General features: G+C 44.4%; 1 protein-coding gene across 1 annotated transcript in view; it reads left to right on the top strand.

Annotated features, from left to right (window-relative positions):
• Positions 1 to 16,423, top strand: part of NDST4 (N-deacetylase and N-sulfotransferase 4) — a 250,009-nt gene that overhangs the window by 87,935 nt on the left and 145,651 nt on the right. Inside the window, 2 exon segments of the mRNA XM_030191802.1 lie at positions 1,634 to 1,819; positions 9,890 to 10,018. Of these exon segments, the coding sequence (XP_030047662.1) occupies positions 1,634 to 1,819; positions 9,890 to 10,018 (315 nt within the window).

A 16,423-nucleotide genomic window follows, 5' to 3' on the forward strand; every position in this document is an offset into this window, starting at 1 on the left:
ACAGACCAAAGGTGCATCAAGCCCAGTATCCTGTTTCCAACAGTGGCCAATCCAACTTTAACAAGCGTCTCTCTCTCTCACCAGCAGCAGCAGAAGGAAATCCCACATGCTGCCCACTGCTGACCAAGAAACCTCTTCTCTGCTTCATTCCACTCAGGTAGAAATAGGAAGTTATATGGGGGGGGGGGAGGGGGGGACATACAGAAGAGGAAAAAGGCTCTGTGTCAGCTGCAGACAGTGTGTGGAATTTGCTGATGCTGTCAGCGACCCTGTCAAGAGAGACACTTGGAAACGAGGGAGGGAGATGCTGGACCACAGGAGCCCCCTTGCCAGCACTCTCAAGGGTGCACTGCTGATTGGTGGGCCCATAGCTACACTTCTGCATTTAGGGGTGTCTATCATATTACAGATTCTGGTATCATCCGCAGAGAGGAAAGGCTTGGCAAGCAGCCCTTCCAGAGTATTGCTCACAAGCATTTTAAAAAGACCTTTACCCAGGCAATGCAGTCAATGGCTGAAGAAACAAGAAAGTCTTAGGGGTCGATATTCAAAGTGATTGAACTGGCTAGAAAGGGCTACCTGCTGACAGGGGCGTAGCCAGACTTCGGCGGGAGGGGGGTCCAGAGCCCGAGGTGAGGGGGCACATTTTAGCCCTCCCCCAGTGGCGCCGCCCCCCTGCCGCCATTTTTGACCCCCCCCCCGCCACCACCACCTTTGACCCCCCCCCCCCCCCGTCGCCAACCCTTTCGACCTCCTCTTCCCGCCGCCGCCAATCCTCCCCCACCACCGCCATCGGGTACCTTTGCTGGCGGGGGTCCTCAACCCCCACCAGCCAAAGTCCTCTTCTCCAGCGCGGCCGCGTTGCTGATCTGCAAGGGCAGGCTTCTGTTTCTGTAAGTCTGACGTCCTGACATCAGACTCACAGAAACAGAAGCCTGCCCTTGCACATCAACAACGTGGCCGTGCCAGAGAAGAGGACTTCGGCTGGCAGGGGTTGGGGACCCGACGGCGGCAGGAGGGGGGGGGGGTCTAAGGGGTTGGCGGCAGGGAGGGCAGGGCCAAATTTACGGGGGCTCATGCCTCCGTGGTCCCACGTAGCTATGCCCCTGCCTGCTGATATTCTGCAACACTGATCAGTCATCATCACAGACAGCTAAACTCAATGCCGGCTATTTTGTGGTGGTCTGGGGCAGAAACAGCCAATATCCAGCCCTTAACCACCTATGTTTAGTGGTTAAATTGGACCACATAAAAGTCAGTCCTAAATTTATGCTGTATCACTTATGTGGCTAAGAGGTGAATATCACATATAACTGCATCGGCCGCATAAACCCAGATATTCAATGGTCTGTCACTGAAAATCTGGGAACAATGGCGGCAGCAGCAGCAGCAAAACAAAAATGCTCACCCCCGCCAGCTGAATATCGACCCCGTACTTTTTAGCAAAGGCTTGCACGATATTCAAACTTTACTCATGCAGAGGAATACAGCTGTGCATCCGGCTCCTCCATCTATAAAACAAAATACTGATTTGCATGAAATAAACTTCATGAAATGAAAGAGTTACAGTCATTAAAGGGACAAGATCTGTATAATGCAGTGTATTTAGGGGATCTTTCTACCTTGCTTGTAGGAGCATGGCATTCCTACCCACATGGGATATGCAGTGGCTCCCCATCACTCTGGCGTCTACCCAGTACATCTTCAGCTCTACGAGGCCTGGAAGAAGGTTTGGGAAATCAAAGTCACCAGCACAGAAGAATATCCTCATTTGAAACCGGCACGCTATCGGCGTGGCTTTATCCACGAGGGAATCATGGTAAGCTGCATGTGGAAGTGCAACCGTGGCTTGCTAATGCATGACTAATGCAACATTATCTAGAGAAAAATGCCAGCTTCACACCACCCACGCCAGTAAAACAACTTTACCAAAATCATATGTTTACCACATGTAATCCCCCATTATAATGGGGATTACTGAGCTGCTGAGCAGCCCCTCTCTAGAGTCACTGGGGGGGAAGGAAGTGGTTGGTAATGGTGGTATGAGACGCCCAGCAGGAGTGTTTATGGGAAATATTCCTGGTTGTTGAATGATAGTAGGGGAGGAGTTTGAAGTTTCTAAATATTGTTGTTGGAGAAAGCATGAGGTCTTTGGTTGCCTCTACCCCTGCAGGAACCCTTGTGGAGAGAGGGTGACCTGGATGGGTTCAAGAAACTAAGGCTGCCTGAAGTGGAAGTTTCTGCTGGTAAAGCATTAACCGTCAAGTGGGAAGCAAGGGATCCCAGCCTGGGAGCAGGAACAGGAAAGAGCCAATGATGGCAGCCCTGAGAGGGACTTCTTTGGGAGAAACCTATGGAAATTTGGAAGGCTAAGTGCTTTGAAAATATGCCTATTAGTGAGGTTATGGGTTCTCATTGTAGGCCTTGTTGAAGAAGAATGTTTTCAGAGATTTTTGAAAGGTAGCTGTTTCTTTGATTGCTTTCAGGTCTGTAGGTAATGCATTGATAGTGGTTTCAAAAGAGAACATGTACTGGAAACAGTAGATCTTCCAGGTGGTTTGACCAATGTCTTACAGATTTTAGACAAAAGATAAATTACCAGGGTTATTGGACGCGTGACATTTAAAAACTCAAACTCAAAAAATCTCTATCATATACCATTTGGGTCAGATCTTTCACTCTTTCTTGTAATATTGGAGTTGGATCTGTTTCCAATTCTTTAGAATCTGTTGTAGTCAACAGTTGATGGAACAATTCAGCCCCATATTCGTTGCTGTTCAAAAGAACCACTGCCACTCCTTTATCAGCATGGCGAATTATCAAATCCTTATTAATTCTCAATGAACGAAGAAGGGCTGATAATGTTCCTTCAGTATGGTTAGAAACCAAATAATAGTTCTTGTCACTCCCATTTCTTTATATTCCTCAATACCAGTTGTTTATAAACTGTTAATAAACGACTCACTGGTATTGGAGGTGACCATTTAGATTTATTTTTTACTACAAAAGCAATTGAAGAAGAATTTATAGGATGTGAAGCAAAAATAATTCATTCAAATGAAGAGAACAACAAAAAAAGCTTCTCTATGTCCAATCTCAGCTGTAAATAATTAATCCCCCACCTTCTACAAAGCAATGCCAAGTGGCTGCTGGTGCAGTAATGCAGACACAGCCCATATCGGCATTGCTGCACGGCTTTGTAAAAGGGGGTGGGTGGGGGGGGACCATTTCATTGGAACAAATGATAACCCTCTAGACAAAACAGAAAGCTTATCACCAGTAAGAGAATGTTGACAGCAATAAATTACTGCTACCTTGCCCCTCTCTGTGATCATATTGTTGGTCTCCCTTCCACTTCCTTTTGGAGTTTTTTTCTGAGAATGTTTTTCTAAAAAATCTGATTCTGTGTGGGATTCATCATACGAATCAGAGGATGAATTCTGCTCCAAGTTCTTACCTTTGTTCTTATGCATAATCAGGATTAAGCCAGGAATACACTAGTTGATTGCCATAATCACTCGCATCTTGTTTATATTTCTTCACTTTTTAATGCTGCAAATCAATATGATTTCAGATTGAAGGTTATCAAATTCCTATGGCTCTGAAGACTTTTTAAGCTCATAATTTAACAGTCAATTCAATTCTAACCGCAACTCAGGAATGGGCAAACAACAACAAACTCTGCCTGAACCCAAGCAAAACAGAGATTCTTTGGGTACCTAACACAAGTGGACAAATACCGGACTTCAAAATACCTTTTGGGAAGTATGAACTTCCTCTAAAATCACAGGTCAGGAATCTTGGGATACTGCTAGACTCATCACTCACTCTGATTCCACAAATTAAACAGCCTTTAAAATTTGTCTCCTTCACCTGCGGCAGCTACGAAATCTCTCTCCATATATTGAAAAGACGATTCTGACCACTACTGTAATGCCCTGTGCACTGGTCAAACCAAAAAGAGTTTGTATCAGCTTCAACTAATTCAGAATTCTACAGCACGATTGATAGAAGGTTGCAAGGGAATGACCACATCACACCCTTCCTGCAAAAACTACACTGTCTACCAGTACCTGACAGGGCTAAGGGGTCCTTTTACTAAGGTGCTCTGAAAAATGGCCTGCAGTAGTGTAGACGCATGTTTTGGGTGCATGTAGAATTATGTTTCAGCTCACCTACAAAAAATGCCTTTTTTAAAAATTTTTGCCGAAAATGGACGTGCGGCAAAATGAAAATTGCCGCGCATCCATTTTGGGTCTGAGACCTTACTGCCAGCCTTTGACCTAGTGGTAAAGTCTCACATGGTAACCGGGCAGTAATAAGCTACGCACGCCAAATGCCACTTGGTGCACATCTGCTACACACATCCGAAAATATCGTATCGGAAACCCGCCAAAAATGAAATTACCACAAGAGCCATGCGGTAGCTGGGTGGTAACTCCATTTTCACGCATTGGGTGCGCGTAGACCCTTACGCGGCTGAGTAAAAGGGCCCCTAAATCTCTAAGTTTTATTTTCAAGGTCCTTAAAGAATAAGTTACCCCTTTAACACACCTTTGAGACCTCTAAGGTCCTCTCAAGGAGCATCATTATCTCTACTCTCATCAAAAGAAATTTTACAAAGTGATACCCACCAGCGAGCCTTCGCAGAAGTAGCCCCCACGCTCTGCAATTTACTCCCAGAGGGGCTTCATATAACTCAAGACTACCTCTACTTCAGGAAGCAGATGAAAGCCTGGCTCTTCTCCCAAGTCTTTGATACTGAGGGTGATTGACCATACACTCATTCTGCACCTGGACTAGCTTTCTACACTGACTGTAACTTAGACCAGTTCCTTATCTCGTGTTTAACTGTAAAAAAAAAAAAACTTGCCTTGAGTTTAGACGCTCATCTGTTTATCCCAACAGACTCCGTACCATCCACCTTATCCCCATCTATATATCTGCATTTGGCCCCTCGACTATATGGTAAGATGAACTATAGAAAATCATTAGCATCATATCTATGTTATTTGAATGTTCTAATGTGTGAGCTTATTAGATATTTCAGTAGTATTATGCTGACATCGCATTATATCTCTGAATTTCAGTGCTGTTAAATGTATATATTTTTGATACTGTTTATGGTGGTCCTATTATTAAGTTTTAATTCGCTGTTACTTCATTTATTGTATTTATGTTTATATTTGGTCATTTTTACTATTGTTTTGCTGTTAACAAAATTGTAAGTTTTATGTTAAACTGTACCTGTTGGACACCGCCTTGGGTGAATCTCTTCATATAGATGGGTACTAAATCCGAATAAATAAATAAATCTTTAGAGCTTCAGTTCCAACTTGGGCTCTTTCAGTTATGAGCAACATCAAATTAAGAGAGCACTTGCTTAAGATAGATGCCCATCTATTTAAAAAATCTGGATCATCCAACAAGAACCCTGGCTCTTTAACCATACGCAAACCTTGGGAATCAATTTTTTCTTACAATATTCCAAAAGTGTTGCTCCAAGAATATCAAATTTTATACACTTTTTAGAAGTTTCCAAAAAGTACTAGGGGGCATGCAATGAAGCTGCTAAATAGTAGATTTAAAACAAACCGGAGAAATTATTTTTTTCACTCAACGTGTAATTAAACTCTGAAATTCGTTGCCAGAGAATATGGTAAAAGCAGTTAGCTTAGCAGGGTTTAAAAAAGGTTTGGCTAATTTCCTAAAAGAAAAGTCCATAAGCCATTATTAAAAAGGACGTGGGAATATCCATTGCTTATTTCTATTCTGTTTTACTCTTTTGGGATCCTGCCAGGTACTTGTGACCTGGATTGGCCACTGTTGGACAGTAGCAGTGATCTAAGGAAGGTGAACCAGCAAAGGTTCACTCAGATGTAACTTTAATGGAAACTAGACCTAAGCTGGTCAAGTTTCGGATAACCTTCACCAGAGGTCACACTGGTTTCCAAATACATTCTCTGGTAAATGCCTCTCTGCATTTGAACTGATTCGTCTTCAGTGCAGTAATCACAGTATATATTGGCTACTTATGCATTTACCACAGAATATATTTGGAAACCAGTGAGACCCTTGATGAACGTTATCCTAAACTTGGCTAGGTTGGGTCTAGTTTTCATTGAAGTTACATTTGAGTGAACCTTTGCTGTTTCGTCCTTCCTTGGATCACTGCTGCTGTTTGTACTGTCTGTGTGGATTCTGCTGAGGGTTGTCTCCTGTTTTGTCTCTGGCCACTGTTGGAAATAGGATATTGGGCTTAATGGACCTGTGAACTATCCCAGTTTGGCAGTACTTAAGTTCTTGTATTCTTATATAATCCCAAATTGTTGCTTCACTATTTAGAATTGTCTCATCAAACTGGAAAGTGGAGGGCCTTTTCCAAACATCAGACACAAAGTCCAAGTCATAGTTGATGCCACTTTGCCAGGATTAGGCTGCAATACGCTCTAAAAATATATATTCTACAAATACCAACAATAGGGAGCTGATGGAACCAATAAACCACCAAACATTCAATCATGAATAGTCCATCAAAAATGAACCAAGGTCCCCAGGTTTTTGGCTTACTGCACTACTCCAGTAATTAACGGATGGTGTGGTTTAATATTAAGATAGGTGTGGAGAGGGTTCATTAAAAACTGAAGGATCTAGACTTCGAAAAAACTAACTTTGTTCAGACGAAGGATTTCCTCAAGGAATTGTTATCTGGATGGCAACATCTGGATGAAGTGGACAAAACTGGAAAGGAGCTACAAAGCTTTTTGTATGGAACATAAGTAAAAGTAAGAGGGAAAAAGAAGGGTGCTTTGGTTGTCAAAAATAGTAGCTGAAAAAGTAAGGAAGAAGAAATTGGCCTTCATAAACTATTTATTTATTTAATTGCATTTATATCCCACATTTTCCCACCTATTTGCAGGCTCAGTGTGGCTTACAATACATTATGAATCATGGAAATACAATTTGTTACAACTCGGTTATGGATTACATTGTGATGAGTTATTCGAGTCAAAGTCAAAGTATCGTTAAGGAATATAATAATGGAAAAAGCACTGAAACATTTGAAGGAAACAAGGGAGACAACAAGGAGCAATATATAATAACAGGAAAACATTTGGTATACATTTATATACAAGAGTAACACAGTAACATAGTAGATGACGGCAGAAAAAGACCTGCATGGTCCATCCAGTCTGCCCAACAAGATAAACTCATATGTGTATACCTTACCTTGATTTGTACCTGCCTTTTTCAGGGCACAGACCGTACAAGTCTGCCCAGCAGTATTTCCCGCCTCCCAACCACCAGTCTCGCCTCCCATCACCGGCTCTGGCACAGACCGTATAAGTCTGCCCTCCACTATCCTCGCCTCCCAACCAACCACCAACCTCTCTTCCCCCACCTGCTCCGCCACCCAATTTTGGCTAAGCTTCTGAGGAACCATTCCTACTGCACAGGATTCCTTTATGCATATCCCACGCATGTTTGAATTCCGTTACCGTTTTCATCTCCACCACCTCCCGCGGGAGATCTCAGAAAGACGAAGATAGGCAGCAATATCTGGAAAAGCGAAGAGAAGCTGGTAGAGTAGTCAGGAAAGCAAAGATGCAAATAGAAGAAAAAGTAGCCAATCTGGTAAAATGGGGGGGACAAGACATTTTTTAGATATGTTAGTGATAGAAAGAAGTGCAAAAGTGGCACCATGAGACTCAAAGGTGAAGGGGAGGAATATGTACAAGCAGATAAAGATAAGGCAGAACTGCTTAACAAACATGTGTTTTCACAGCTGAAGAGCAGTGAGCAGGACTGCAGAAGACAAACACAAATAGGAATGGAGGGGTGGTACAACCTGAATGATTTTCAGAGGACTCTGTCAGGAGCTAGCTAAAAGTGGATAAATTGATGGGGCCGGTTGGCATACATCGGAGAGTTTTGAAGAAACTTAGGGAAATTCTGGTGGCTCCACTGGCTGACCTTTTCAATGCTTCTCTACAGTTGGGAGTGGACCCAAAGGACTGGATAAAGATGGATATGGTCCCTCTTCACAAAAGCAGAAATAAGGAAGAGGCTGGGAACTACGGGCTGGTAAGTCTGACTTCTGTGGTAAGCAAATTAATGGAAACACTTTATAAACAGAAAGTAGTGAAGTTTCTGGGAGATTACGGGACCAGAGGTAAAATGGTTTCAGTAAAGGCAGGTCTTGTCAGATAAATCTGAGTAATGTCTGTGAGTGTGTGACCAGAGAGCTGGATCAAGGAAGAATGCTAGATATGGTGTATTTAGATTTTAGTAAAGTGTTTGACACAATTCCGCATTGATGACTTCAAAACGGAGTGCCCTTGGTATGGGCTTTAGAGTGAATGATTGGGTTAGGAACTGGTTGACTGGAAGGAGACAGAGGGTACTGATAAATAGAGTTCACTCTGAGGAAAAGGATGTTACCAGAGGTGTGCCACAAGGTTCAGTTCTTGGGCTGGTTCTTCTTTAACATTTTTGTGATATTGCTGAAGGACTGTCTGGTAAGGTTTGCCTCTGTGCAGATGATACCAAAATTTGCAATAGGGTAGACTCTTCTGATGGTGTGGGTAACATGAGGAAGGACCTAGCGAAGTTTGAAGAATGGTCCAGAATTTGGCAGCTAAATTTTATTGCTAAAAAATGCAAGGTCGTGCATTTAGGCTGCAAAAACGCTCCTCGTTTAGTGGGAGACTAACTTTTCTGCATGAAAGAGGAGTGAGACTTGGGTGTGATCATATGTGATGATCTTTAGGTGGCCAAACAGGTAGAAAAGTTGCAGGCAAAAGCTAGAAGGATGCTTGGGTGCATAGGAAGAGGAATGGCCAGTAGGAAAAAGGAGGTGATGATGTCCCTGTATAAGACTCTGGCAATCTGGTGAGACCTCATTTAGAATATTCTGTACTATTCTGGAGACTGCAGCTTCAAAAGATATAATCAGGATGGAGTTGGTCCAGAGGGCAGCTACTAAAATAGTCAGCTGTCTTCGTCATGGGAACAGACTTGAAGATTGGTACCATGAAATGTTGCTACTATTTGGATTTCTGCCAGGTACTTGTGACCTGATCAGCTACTGTTAGAAGCAGGATACTGGGCTAGATGGACCATTGGTCTGACCCATTATGACTATTCTTATGTTATTATGCTCTTATTCCAATATGTATACTTTAGAAGAAAGGCAGGAGAGAGGAGATACGATGTGCCCTGATCATGGCTGAATAGATTTGGATGGGCTGCAGTGGAGCTTTTTAGGGGCTTCGGCAACTTCAGAAATTTAGAACAAGGACAGTGTCAGGCAGACTTCTACAGTCTGTGCCCTGAAAATAGCAAGGACCAATTAAGATCAGTGTACATATCAAGTATCACATCATACCATATGTAATGAGTTTATCTTGTTGGGCAGACTGGATGGACCATACAGGTCTTTATCTGCCATCATCTACTAGGTTACCATGAAGATTTTTAATTATCTACATAGCATATGTGCACATAAGATGAGCCTCTTTCAATTGAAAGGAAGCTCCGGAACGAGGGGGCATGATGAATTTGTAGAATGGTCTGCTAGTGGAGGTGGTAGAGACAAAAACTGTATCCGAAATAAAGACAGCTTGAGACAAGTAGATAGGATTTCTACTGGAGAGAAAGGGATAGTAGAATGCATGGATGGGCAGACCTGCTAGTCCATATGGTCTTTATCAGCCTACATTTTTCTATGTTTCTAAGTTTCTATATGGGTTCTTGTTGCCTAAAACTAGCTGGGTTCCTTCTAGAATTGCCCTCAATACAGTCTTAAGTGAATCTCTCATTCTGATTTGTGCTGATGCTTTACTATAACTTGGTGTATCTCTCTCTGGCCTATTTTCATGTATTTCAGGTTCTTCCCCGACAGACCTGTGGCTTGTTCACTCATACCATCTTCTACAAGGAGTACCCTGGAGGCCCTGAAGAACTAGACAGGAGCATCCATGGAGGAGAGCTATTCCTCACTCTTCTCCTGAACCCTGTATGTATCCCGTGTCCTTATGCACACACAGTAAAAATAGTAAGAGTGAGGTAGAGGCTGTGCATCAGAAAAATGATGTGATGCTATGAAAACTTAGTTCAGTAGCAGAATCAAATCCTTTCCTTTGCCTGTGACCTGGAATAACCACTGAAGGATCCTATAGTTTGTATTATAAACAGTAAATTGTGTGGAGAGAGAAGAAAATTCTCAAACATCAAGAAATGCAGTCTGAGACCAAGAAAACGTGACAGAAAGATACTGAAATATTTCCCATTGTTTTGGGTGCCGCAGGCTTAATTAAAAAGAATTTTCAGGCACACCTGGTAGGTACAGGTTACACCTTGTTCAGCCCCATTCTTTGTACATTCACCTAGGTGGCTGCTTGTGTAAACCCAAGAGAGGGGAAGAAAGGGCACACATAATTCTTCATTTGGGACCATGGCCAAGCTCAGGTATAAACTGGCAGACCAGACTATGTTCTGTGAATAACTTAGTCCACACCTGTCGTCAGCTTGAACCAACAAAACTTTACTTGGACTTCAATTGCTGAAACCAAAAGAAATGTTTTCTATCTTTTAACCAGTTTTTAATCCACAATAGAACACTACCTCCTATCCCATGACTCTCCAATTTCCTCTGGAATCTTTCATGAGGTACTTTGTCAAACGCCTTCTGAAAATCCAGATACACAATATCAACCGGCTCCCCTTTATCCACATGTTTGTTCACCCCATCAAAGAAATGTAGTAGATTGGTGAGGCTTTTCTCATTAATCCATGCTTTTGAATATGCTCTGTAATTTTGTTCTTAATAATAGTCTACCATTTTGCCCGGCACTTACGTCAGACTCACTGGTCTATAATTTCCTGGATCTCCTCTGGAACCTTTTTTAAAAATCTGCGTTATATTAGCCACCCTCCAATCTTCCGGTACCATACTCGATTTTAGGGATAAATGACATATTACTAACAATAGCTCCGCAAGTTTATTTTTCAGTTCTATCAGTACTCTGGGATGAATACCATCTGGTCCAGGAGATTTGCTACTCTTCAGTTTGTAGAACTGCCCCATTACATCCTCCAGGTTTACAGAGAATTCATTAAGTTTCTCCAACTCGTCAGCTTCGAATACCATTTCTGGCACTGATATCCCACCCAAATCTTCCTTGGTGAAGACCAAAGCAAAGAATTCATTTAATCTCTCTGCTACGGCTTTGTCTTCCCCGATCACCCCTTTTACTCCTCGGTCATCTAGCGATCCTACCAATTCTTTTTCCGGCTTCCTGCTTTTAATATACCTAAAAAAAATTTTACTATGTGTTTTTGCATCCAACGCAATCTTTTTTTTCGGAGTTCCCTCTTAGCCTTCCTTTTCAGCACTTTGCATTTGACTTCACATTCCTTATACGGTTTCTTATTATTTTCAGTCGGTTCCTCCTTCCATTTTCTGAAGGATTTTCTTTTAGCTCTAATAGCTTCCTTCACCTCACTATTTAACCACGCCGGCTGTCATTTGGTCTTCCGTTCTCCTTTTTTAATACGCGAAATATATTTGACCTGGGCTTCCAGTATGGTGTTTTTGAACAGCATCCACGCCTGATGTAAATTTTTGACCCTCGCAGCCGCTCCTCTAATTTTTTTTTCACTGTTCTTATTTTCTCCTGGTCTCCTTATCAAATCTGATCATATTATATCATATTAAGCGCTCCACTAAGGACTAGGTCTAGAATTTTTCCTTCTCTCGTTGGCTCCTGTACCAGCTGCTCCGTAAAGATGTTCTTGATTTCATCAAGGAATTTTACCTCCCTAGCATGCCCCAATGTTACATTTACCCAGTCAATATCGGGGTAATTGAAATCACCCATTATTATTGTGTTGCCCAGTTTGTTTGTGTCCCTAATTTCCTTTAACATTTCTGCATCCGTCTGTTCATCCTGGCCAGGCGGACGGTAGTACACTCCTATCACTATCCTTTTCCCCTTTACACATGGAATTTCAATCTACTGTGATTCCAAGAAGTGTTTTGTTTCCTGCAGAATTTTCAATCTATTTGATTCAAGGCTCTCGTTAATATACAATGCTACCCCTCCACCAATTCGATCTACCCTATCACTACGATATAATTTGTACCCCGGTATGACAGTGTCCCACTGGTTATCCTCCTTCCACCAGGTCTCGGAGATGCCTATTATATCTAATTTTTCATTTAGTGCAATATATTCTAACTCTCCCATCTTATTTCTTAGGCTCCTGGCATTCGCATATAGACATTTCAAAGTATGTTTGTTGTTCCTATTTACATGATGCTTAGTACTTGACAGTAGTAATTTGCAATCTTTTGTCTGATTTTTATTTTTATTTAAGGACACCTGATCTACTACGGTCTCTTTTGCAACCTCACTATCAGGATACCCTATCTTCACTGTTTTGGTGTTATCTTTGAAAGATACTTTTTTCTGAACCATGCGCTTTTGAGCGACTGTCGGCCTCCCCCCCCCCCCCCCCCCCCCCCCATTTCTACTTTAAAAGCTGCTCTATCTCCTTTTTAAATGCTGATGCCAGCAGCCTGGTCCCAGCCTGGTCCCAGCCTGGTCCCACCCTGGTTAAGGTGGAGCCCATCCTTTCGGAATAGGCTCCCCCTTCCACAGAATGTTGCCCAGTTCTTAACAAATCTAAAACCCTCCTCCCTGCACCATCGTCTTACCCGCGCATTGAGACTCCGGAGCTCTGTCTGTCTCTTGGGCCCTGCGTGTGGAACGTGTAGAATTTCAGAAAATGCTACCCTAGAGGATCTGAATTTGAGCTTTCTACCTAAGAGCCTAAATTTGGCTTCCAGAACCTCTCTCCCACATTTTCCTATGTCATTAGTACCCACATGTATCAAGACAGCCAGCTCCTCCCCAGCACTATCTAAAATCCTATCTAGTTGATGCATGAGGTCCGCCATCTTTGCACCAGGCAGGCAAGTCACCAGGCGATCCTCACGTCCACCAGCCATCCAGCTATCTATATGCCTAATGATCGAATCACCAACTACAACAGCTGTCCTAACCTTTCCCTCCCGGGCAGCACTTGGAGAAATATCCTCGGTACAAGAGGATAGTACATCCCCTGGTGGGCAGGTCCTGGCTACAGGAGTACTTCCTACTTCACCAGGGTGATGCTCTCCTTCTAGGAGACCTCCCTCCTCCAAGGTAGCACAGGAACTACCAGACTGGAGGTGGCCTCAGTCATGTCTCCCCTCAGTCGTCTCTTTTCCAAGCTGAAGAGCCCTAACCTCTTTAGCCTTTCCTCATCACTTTTAACATTTTGATCGCTCTTCTTCGAACCTTTTCTAATTCCGCTTAGATGTGGCAACCAGACATGAATGCAATACTCAAGGTGAGGTTGTAACATGGAGTGATACAGAGGTATTATAATATTTGTGGTCTTATTTTGCATTCCTTTCCTAATAATTCCTAGCATCCTGTTTGTGTCACGTCTGTGGTCGTGACCCCTCTCAGGCTTACCTTATTTCTGGCGGTCATCTTACTACTACTACTACTACTTAACATTTCTAAAGCACTACTAGAGTTACGCAGCACTGTACAATTTAACATAGAGGGATGGTCCCTGCTCAAAGAGACAAATGAACGGTCAGTCTGATAGGGGCAGTCAAAATGGGGCAGTCTGGATTTACTGAACGGTAAGAGTTAGGTGAAAATGCAGCATTAAAGAGGTGGGTTTTAAGCAAAGACTTGAAGATGGGCAGGGAGGGGGCTTGGCGTAAGGGCTCGGGAAGGTTGTTCCAAGCATAGGGTGAGGCGAGGCAGAATGAGCGGAGCCTGGAGTTGGCAGTGGTGGAGAAGGGTACAGAGAGGAGGGATTTGTCCTGTGGACGGAGGTTACGGGCGGGAACGTAAGGGGAGATGAGAGTAGAAAGGTAGTGAGGGGCAGCAGACTGAGTGCATTTGTAGGTAAGAAGGAGAAGCTTAAATTGAATGCGGTATCTGATTGGAAGCCAGTGAAGTGACTTGAGGAGAGGGGTGATATGAGTATATCGGTTCTGGCGGAATATGAGAAGTGCAGCAGAGTTCTGAACAGATTGAAGGGGGATAGATGGCTAAGTGGGAGGCCGGTGAGGAGTAAGTTGCAGTAGTCAAGGCAAGAGGTAATGAGAGTGTGGACGAGAGTTCGGGTGGTGTGTTCAGAAAGGAAAGGGCGAATTTTGCTGATGTTAGAGGAAGAAGCGGCACGTCTTGGCTATCTGCTGTATATGCGCAGAGAAGGAGAGGGAGGAGTCAAAGATGACTCCAAGGTTGCGGGCAGATGAGACGGGGAGGATGAGGGTGTTATCAACTGAGATAGAAAGTGGAGGAAGAGGAGACATGGGTTTTGGTGGAAAGACGAGGAGCTCAGTCTTGGACATGTTCAGTTTCAGGTGGCGGTTGGACATCCAGGCAGCAATGTCGGATAAGCAGGCTGATACTTTAGCCTGGGTCTCTGCGGTGATGTCTGGTGTAGAGAGATATAGCTGGGTGTCATCAGCATAGAGATGATACTGGAAACCATGAGATGAGATCAGGGAGTCCAGGGAAGAAGTGTAGATTGAGAAGAGAAGGGGTCCAAGGATAGATCCCTGGGGAACACCAACAGTTAGGGGGATAGGGGTGGAGGAAGATCCATGAGAGTGAACTCTGAAGGTGCGGTGGGAGAGATAGGAGGAGAACCAGGAGAGGACAGAGCCCTGGAACCCAAATGAGGACAGTGTGGCAAGAAGTAAGTCATGATTGACAGTGTCAAAAGCGGCGGATAGATGAAGGAGGATGAGGATGGAGTAGTGGCCTCTGGATTTGGCAAGGAACAGGTCATTACAGACTTTAGAGAGTGCTGTTTCTGTCGAGTGAAGAGGGCGAAAGCCGGATTGAAGTGGATCGAGGATGGCGTGAGAGGAGAGAACATCAAGGCAGCGGCTGTGAACAGCACGCTCAAGTATTTTGGAGAGGAAGGGTAGGAGGGAGATGGGGCGGTAGTTGGAGGGACAGGTAGGGTCAAGTGATGGTTTTTTTGAGGAGAGGTGTGACTACGGCGTGCTTGAAGGTGTCAGGGACAGTTGCAGTGGAGAGGGAGAGGTTGAGGATATGACAGATGGAGGGGGTGACAGTATGAGAGATGATGTTAAGTAAGTTGGTGGGGATGGGATCAGAAGAGCAGGTGGTGCATTTCGAGGAGGAAAGAAGGCGAGCGGTTTCCTCCTCGGTGATGACAGGGAAGGAGGAGAAAAAGGCCTGGGTTGGTTGGTTGAGGGAGAGGGTTGAAGGGTGAAGAGGAGATGGCTTGGTAGTGAACTCAAGGTTGATCTTTTGCACCTTGTCGCGGAAGTAATCAGCCAGTGATTGAGGATAGAGCGAGGGGGGGGATGGGAGCAGAGGGCACTTTGAGGAGGGAGTTAAGGGTGGAGAAGAGACGACGGGGGTTGGAGCTGAGAGAATTGGTCAATTGGGTGTAATAGTCCTGTTTGGCAAGGAATAGGGAGGAGTGGAAGGAGGATAGCATGAATTTGTAGTGAAGGAAGTATGAATGGGTGCGAGATTTCCTCTAGAGGCGTTCAGCAGATCGGGCGCAGGAGCGAAGGTAACGGATGCAAGGGGTCAGCCAGGGCTGAGGATTAGTACGCTTTGTGGGATGGGAGGTGGATGGTGCGAGGGTGTCCAGAGCAGAGGAGACAGTGGCATTGTAAGCGGAGACAGCCTTGTCGACAGACTCGGAGGACATGATGGAGGGGAGGAGATTAGAAATATTGGAGGATAGGGTGGGAGAGTCAATAGCCTGGAGATTCCTGGAGGTAGTGGTTAAAGTTGGACGGGGCTGAGGTGGGGGGTGAAGAAGTGTGAAGGTGATCAGGTGATGATCGGAGAGAGGAAGAGCTGAAACGTGGAAATTGGAGGGGGCCGGAAGAGGAGAGGACGAGGTCAAGACAATGGCCGTCTCGGTGAGTAAGGGTGGTGGAGCAAAGCTGGAGGTTGAAGGAGAAAGTTAGAGTGAGGAACTGAGAAGCGTGAGGGTCGGACTGGTCATCAACGTGTATGTTAAAGTCTCCGAGAATGAGGGACGGAGATGAGGGTTCAAGAAAGACGGAAAGCCAGGCATCGAAGTCGGTGAGGAAGGAAGAGAGGGATTTATTAGGGGGGAGGTAAATGACTGCCACTCTGAGTGATAATGGGTAGAATAGCCGGATGGAGTGAGCTTCAAAGGATGAGAAGCAGTGAGATTGCGGTAGGAGGAGGGGTTGGAAACTACAGGAGGGCGAGAGTAGTAGCCCGACGCCTCCACCGCGGCCAGCTGGGCGGGGAGTGCAGGAGAAGAGATAACCACCATGACAAAGGGCCGTGACTGAGGCAGAGTCGTCAGGGGAGAGCCAGGTTTC

Source organism: Microcaecilia unicolor, chromosome 2 (assembly GCF_901765095.1).
Source record: "Microcaecilia unicolor chromosome 2, aMicUni1.1, whole genome shotgun sequence".
Classification (NCBI taxonomy): Eukaryota; Metazoa; Chordata; class Amphibia; order Gymnophiona; family Siphonopidae; genus Microcaecilia; species Microcaecilia unicolor.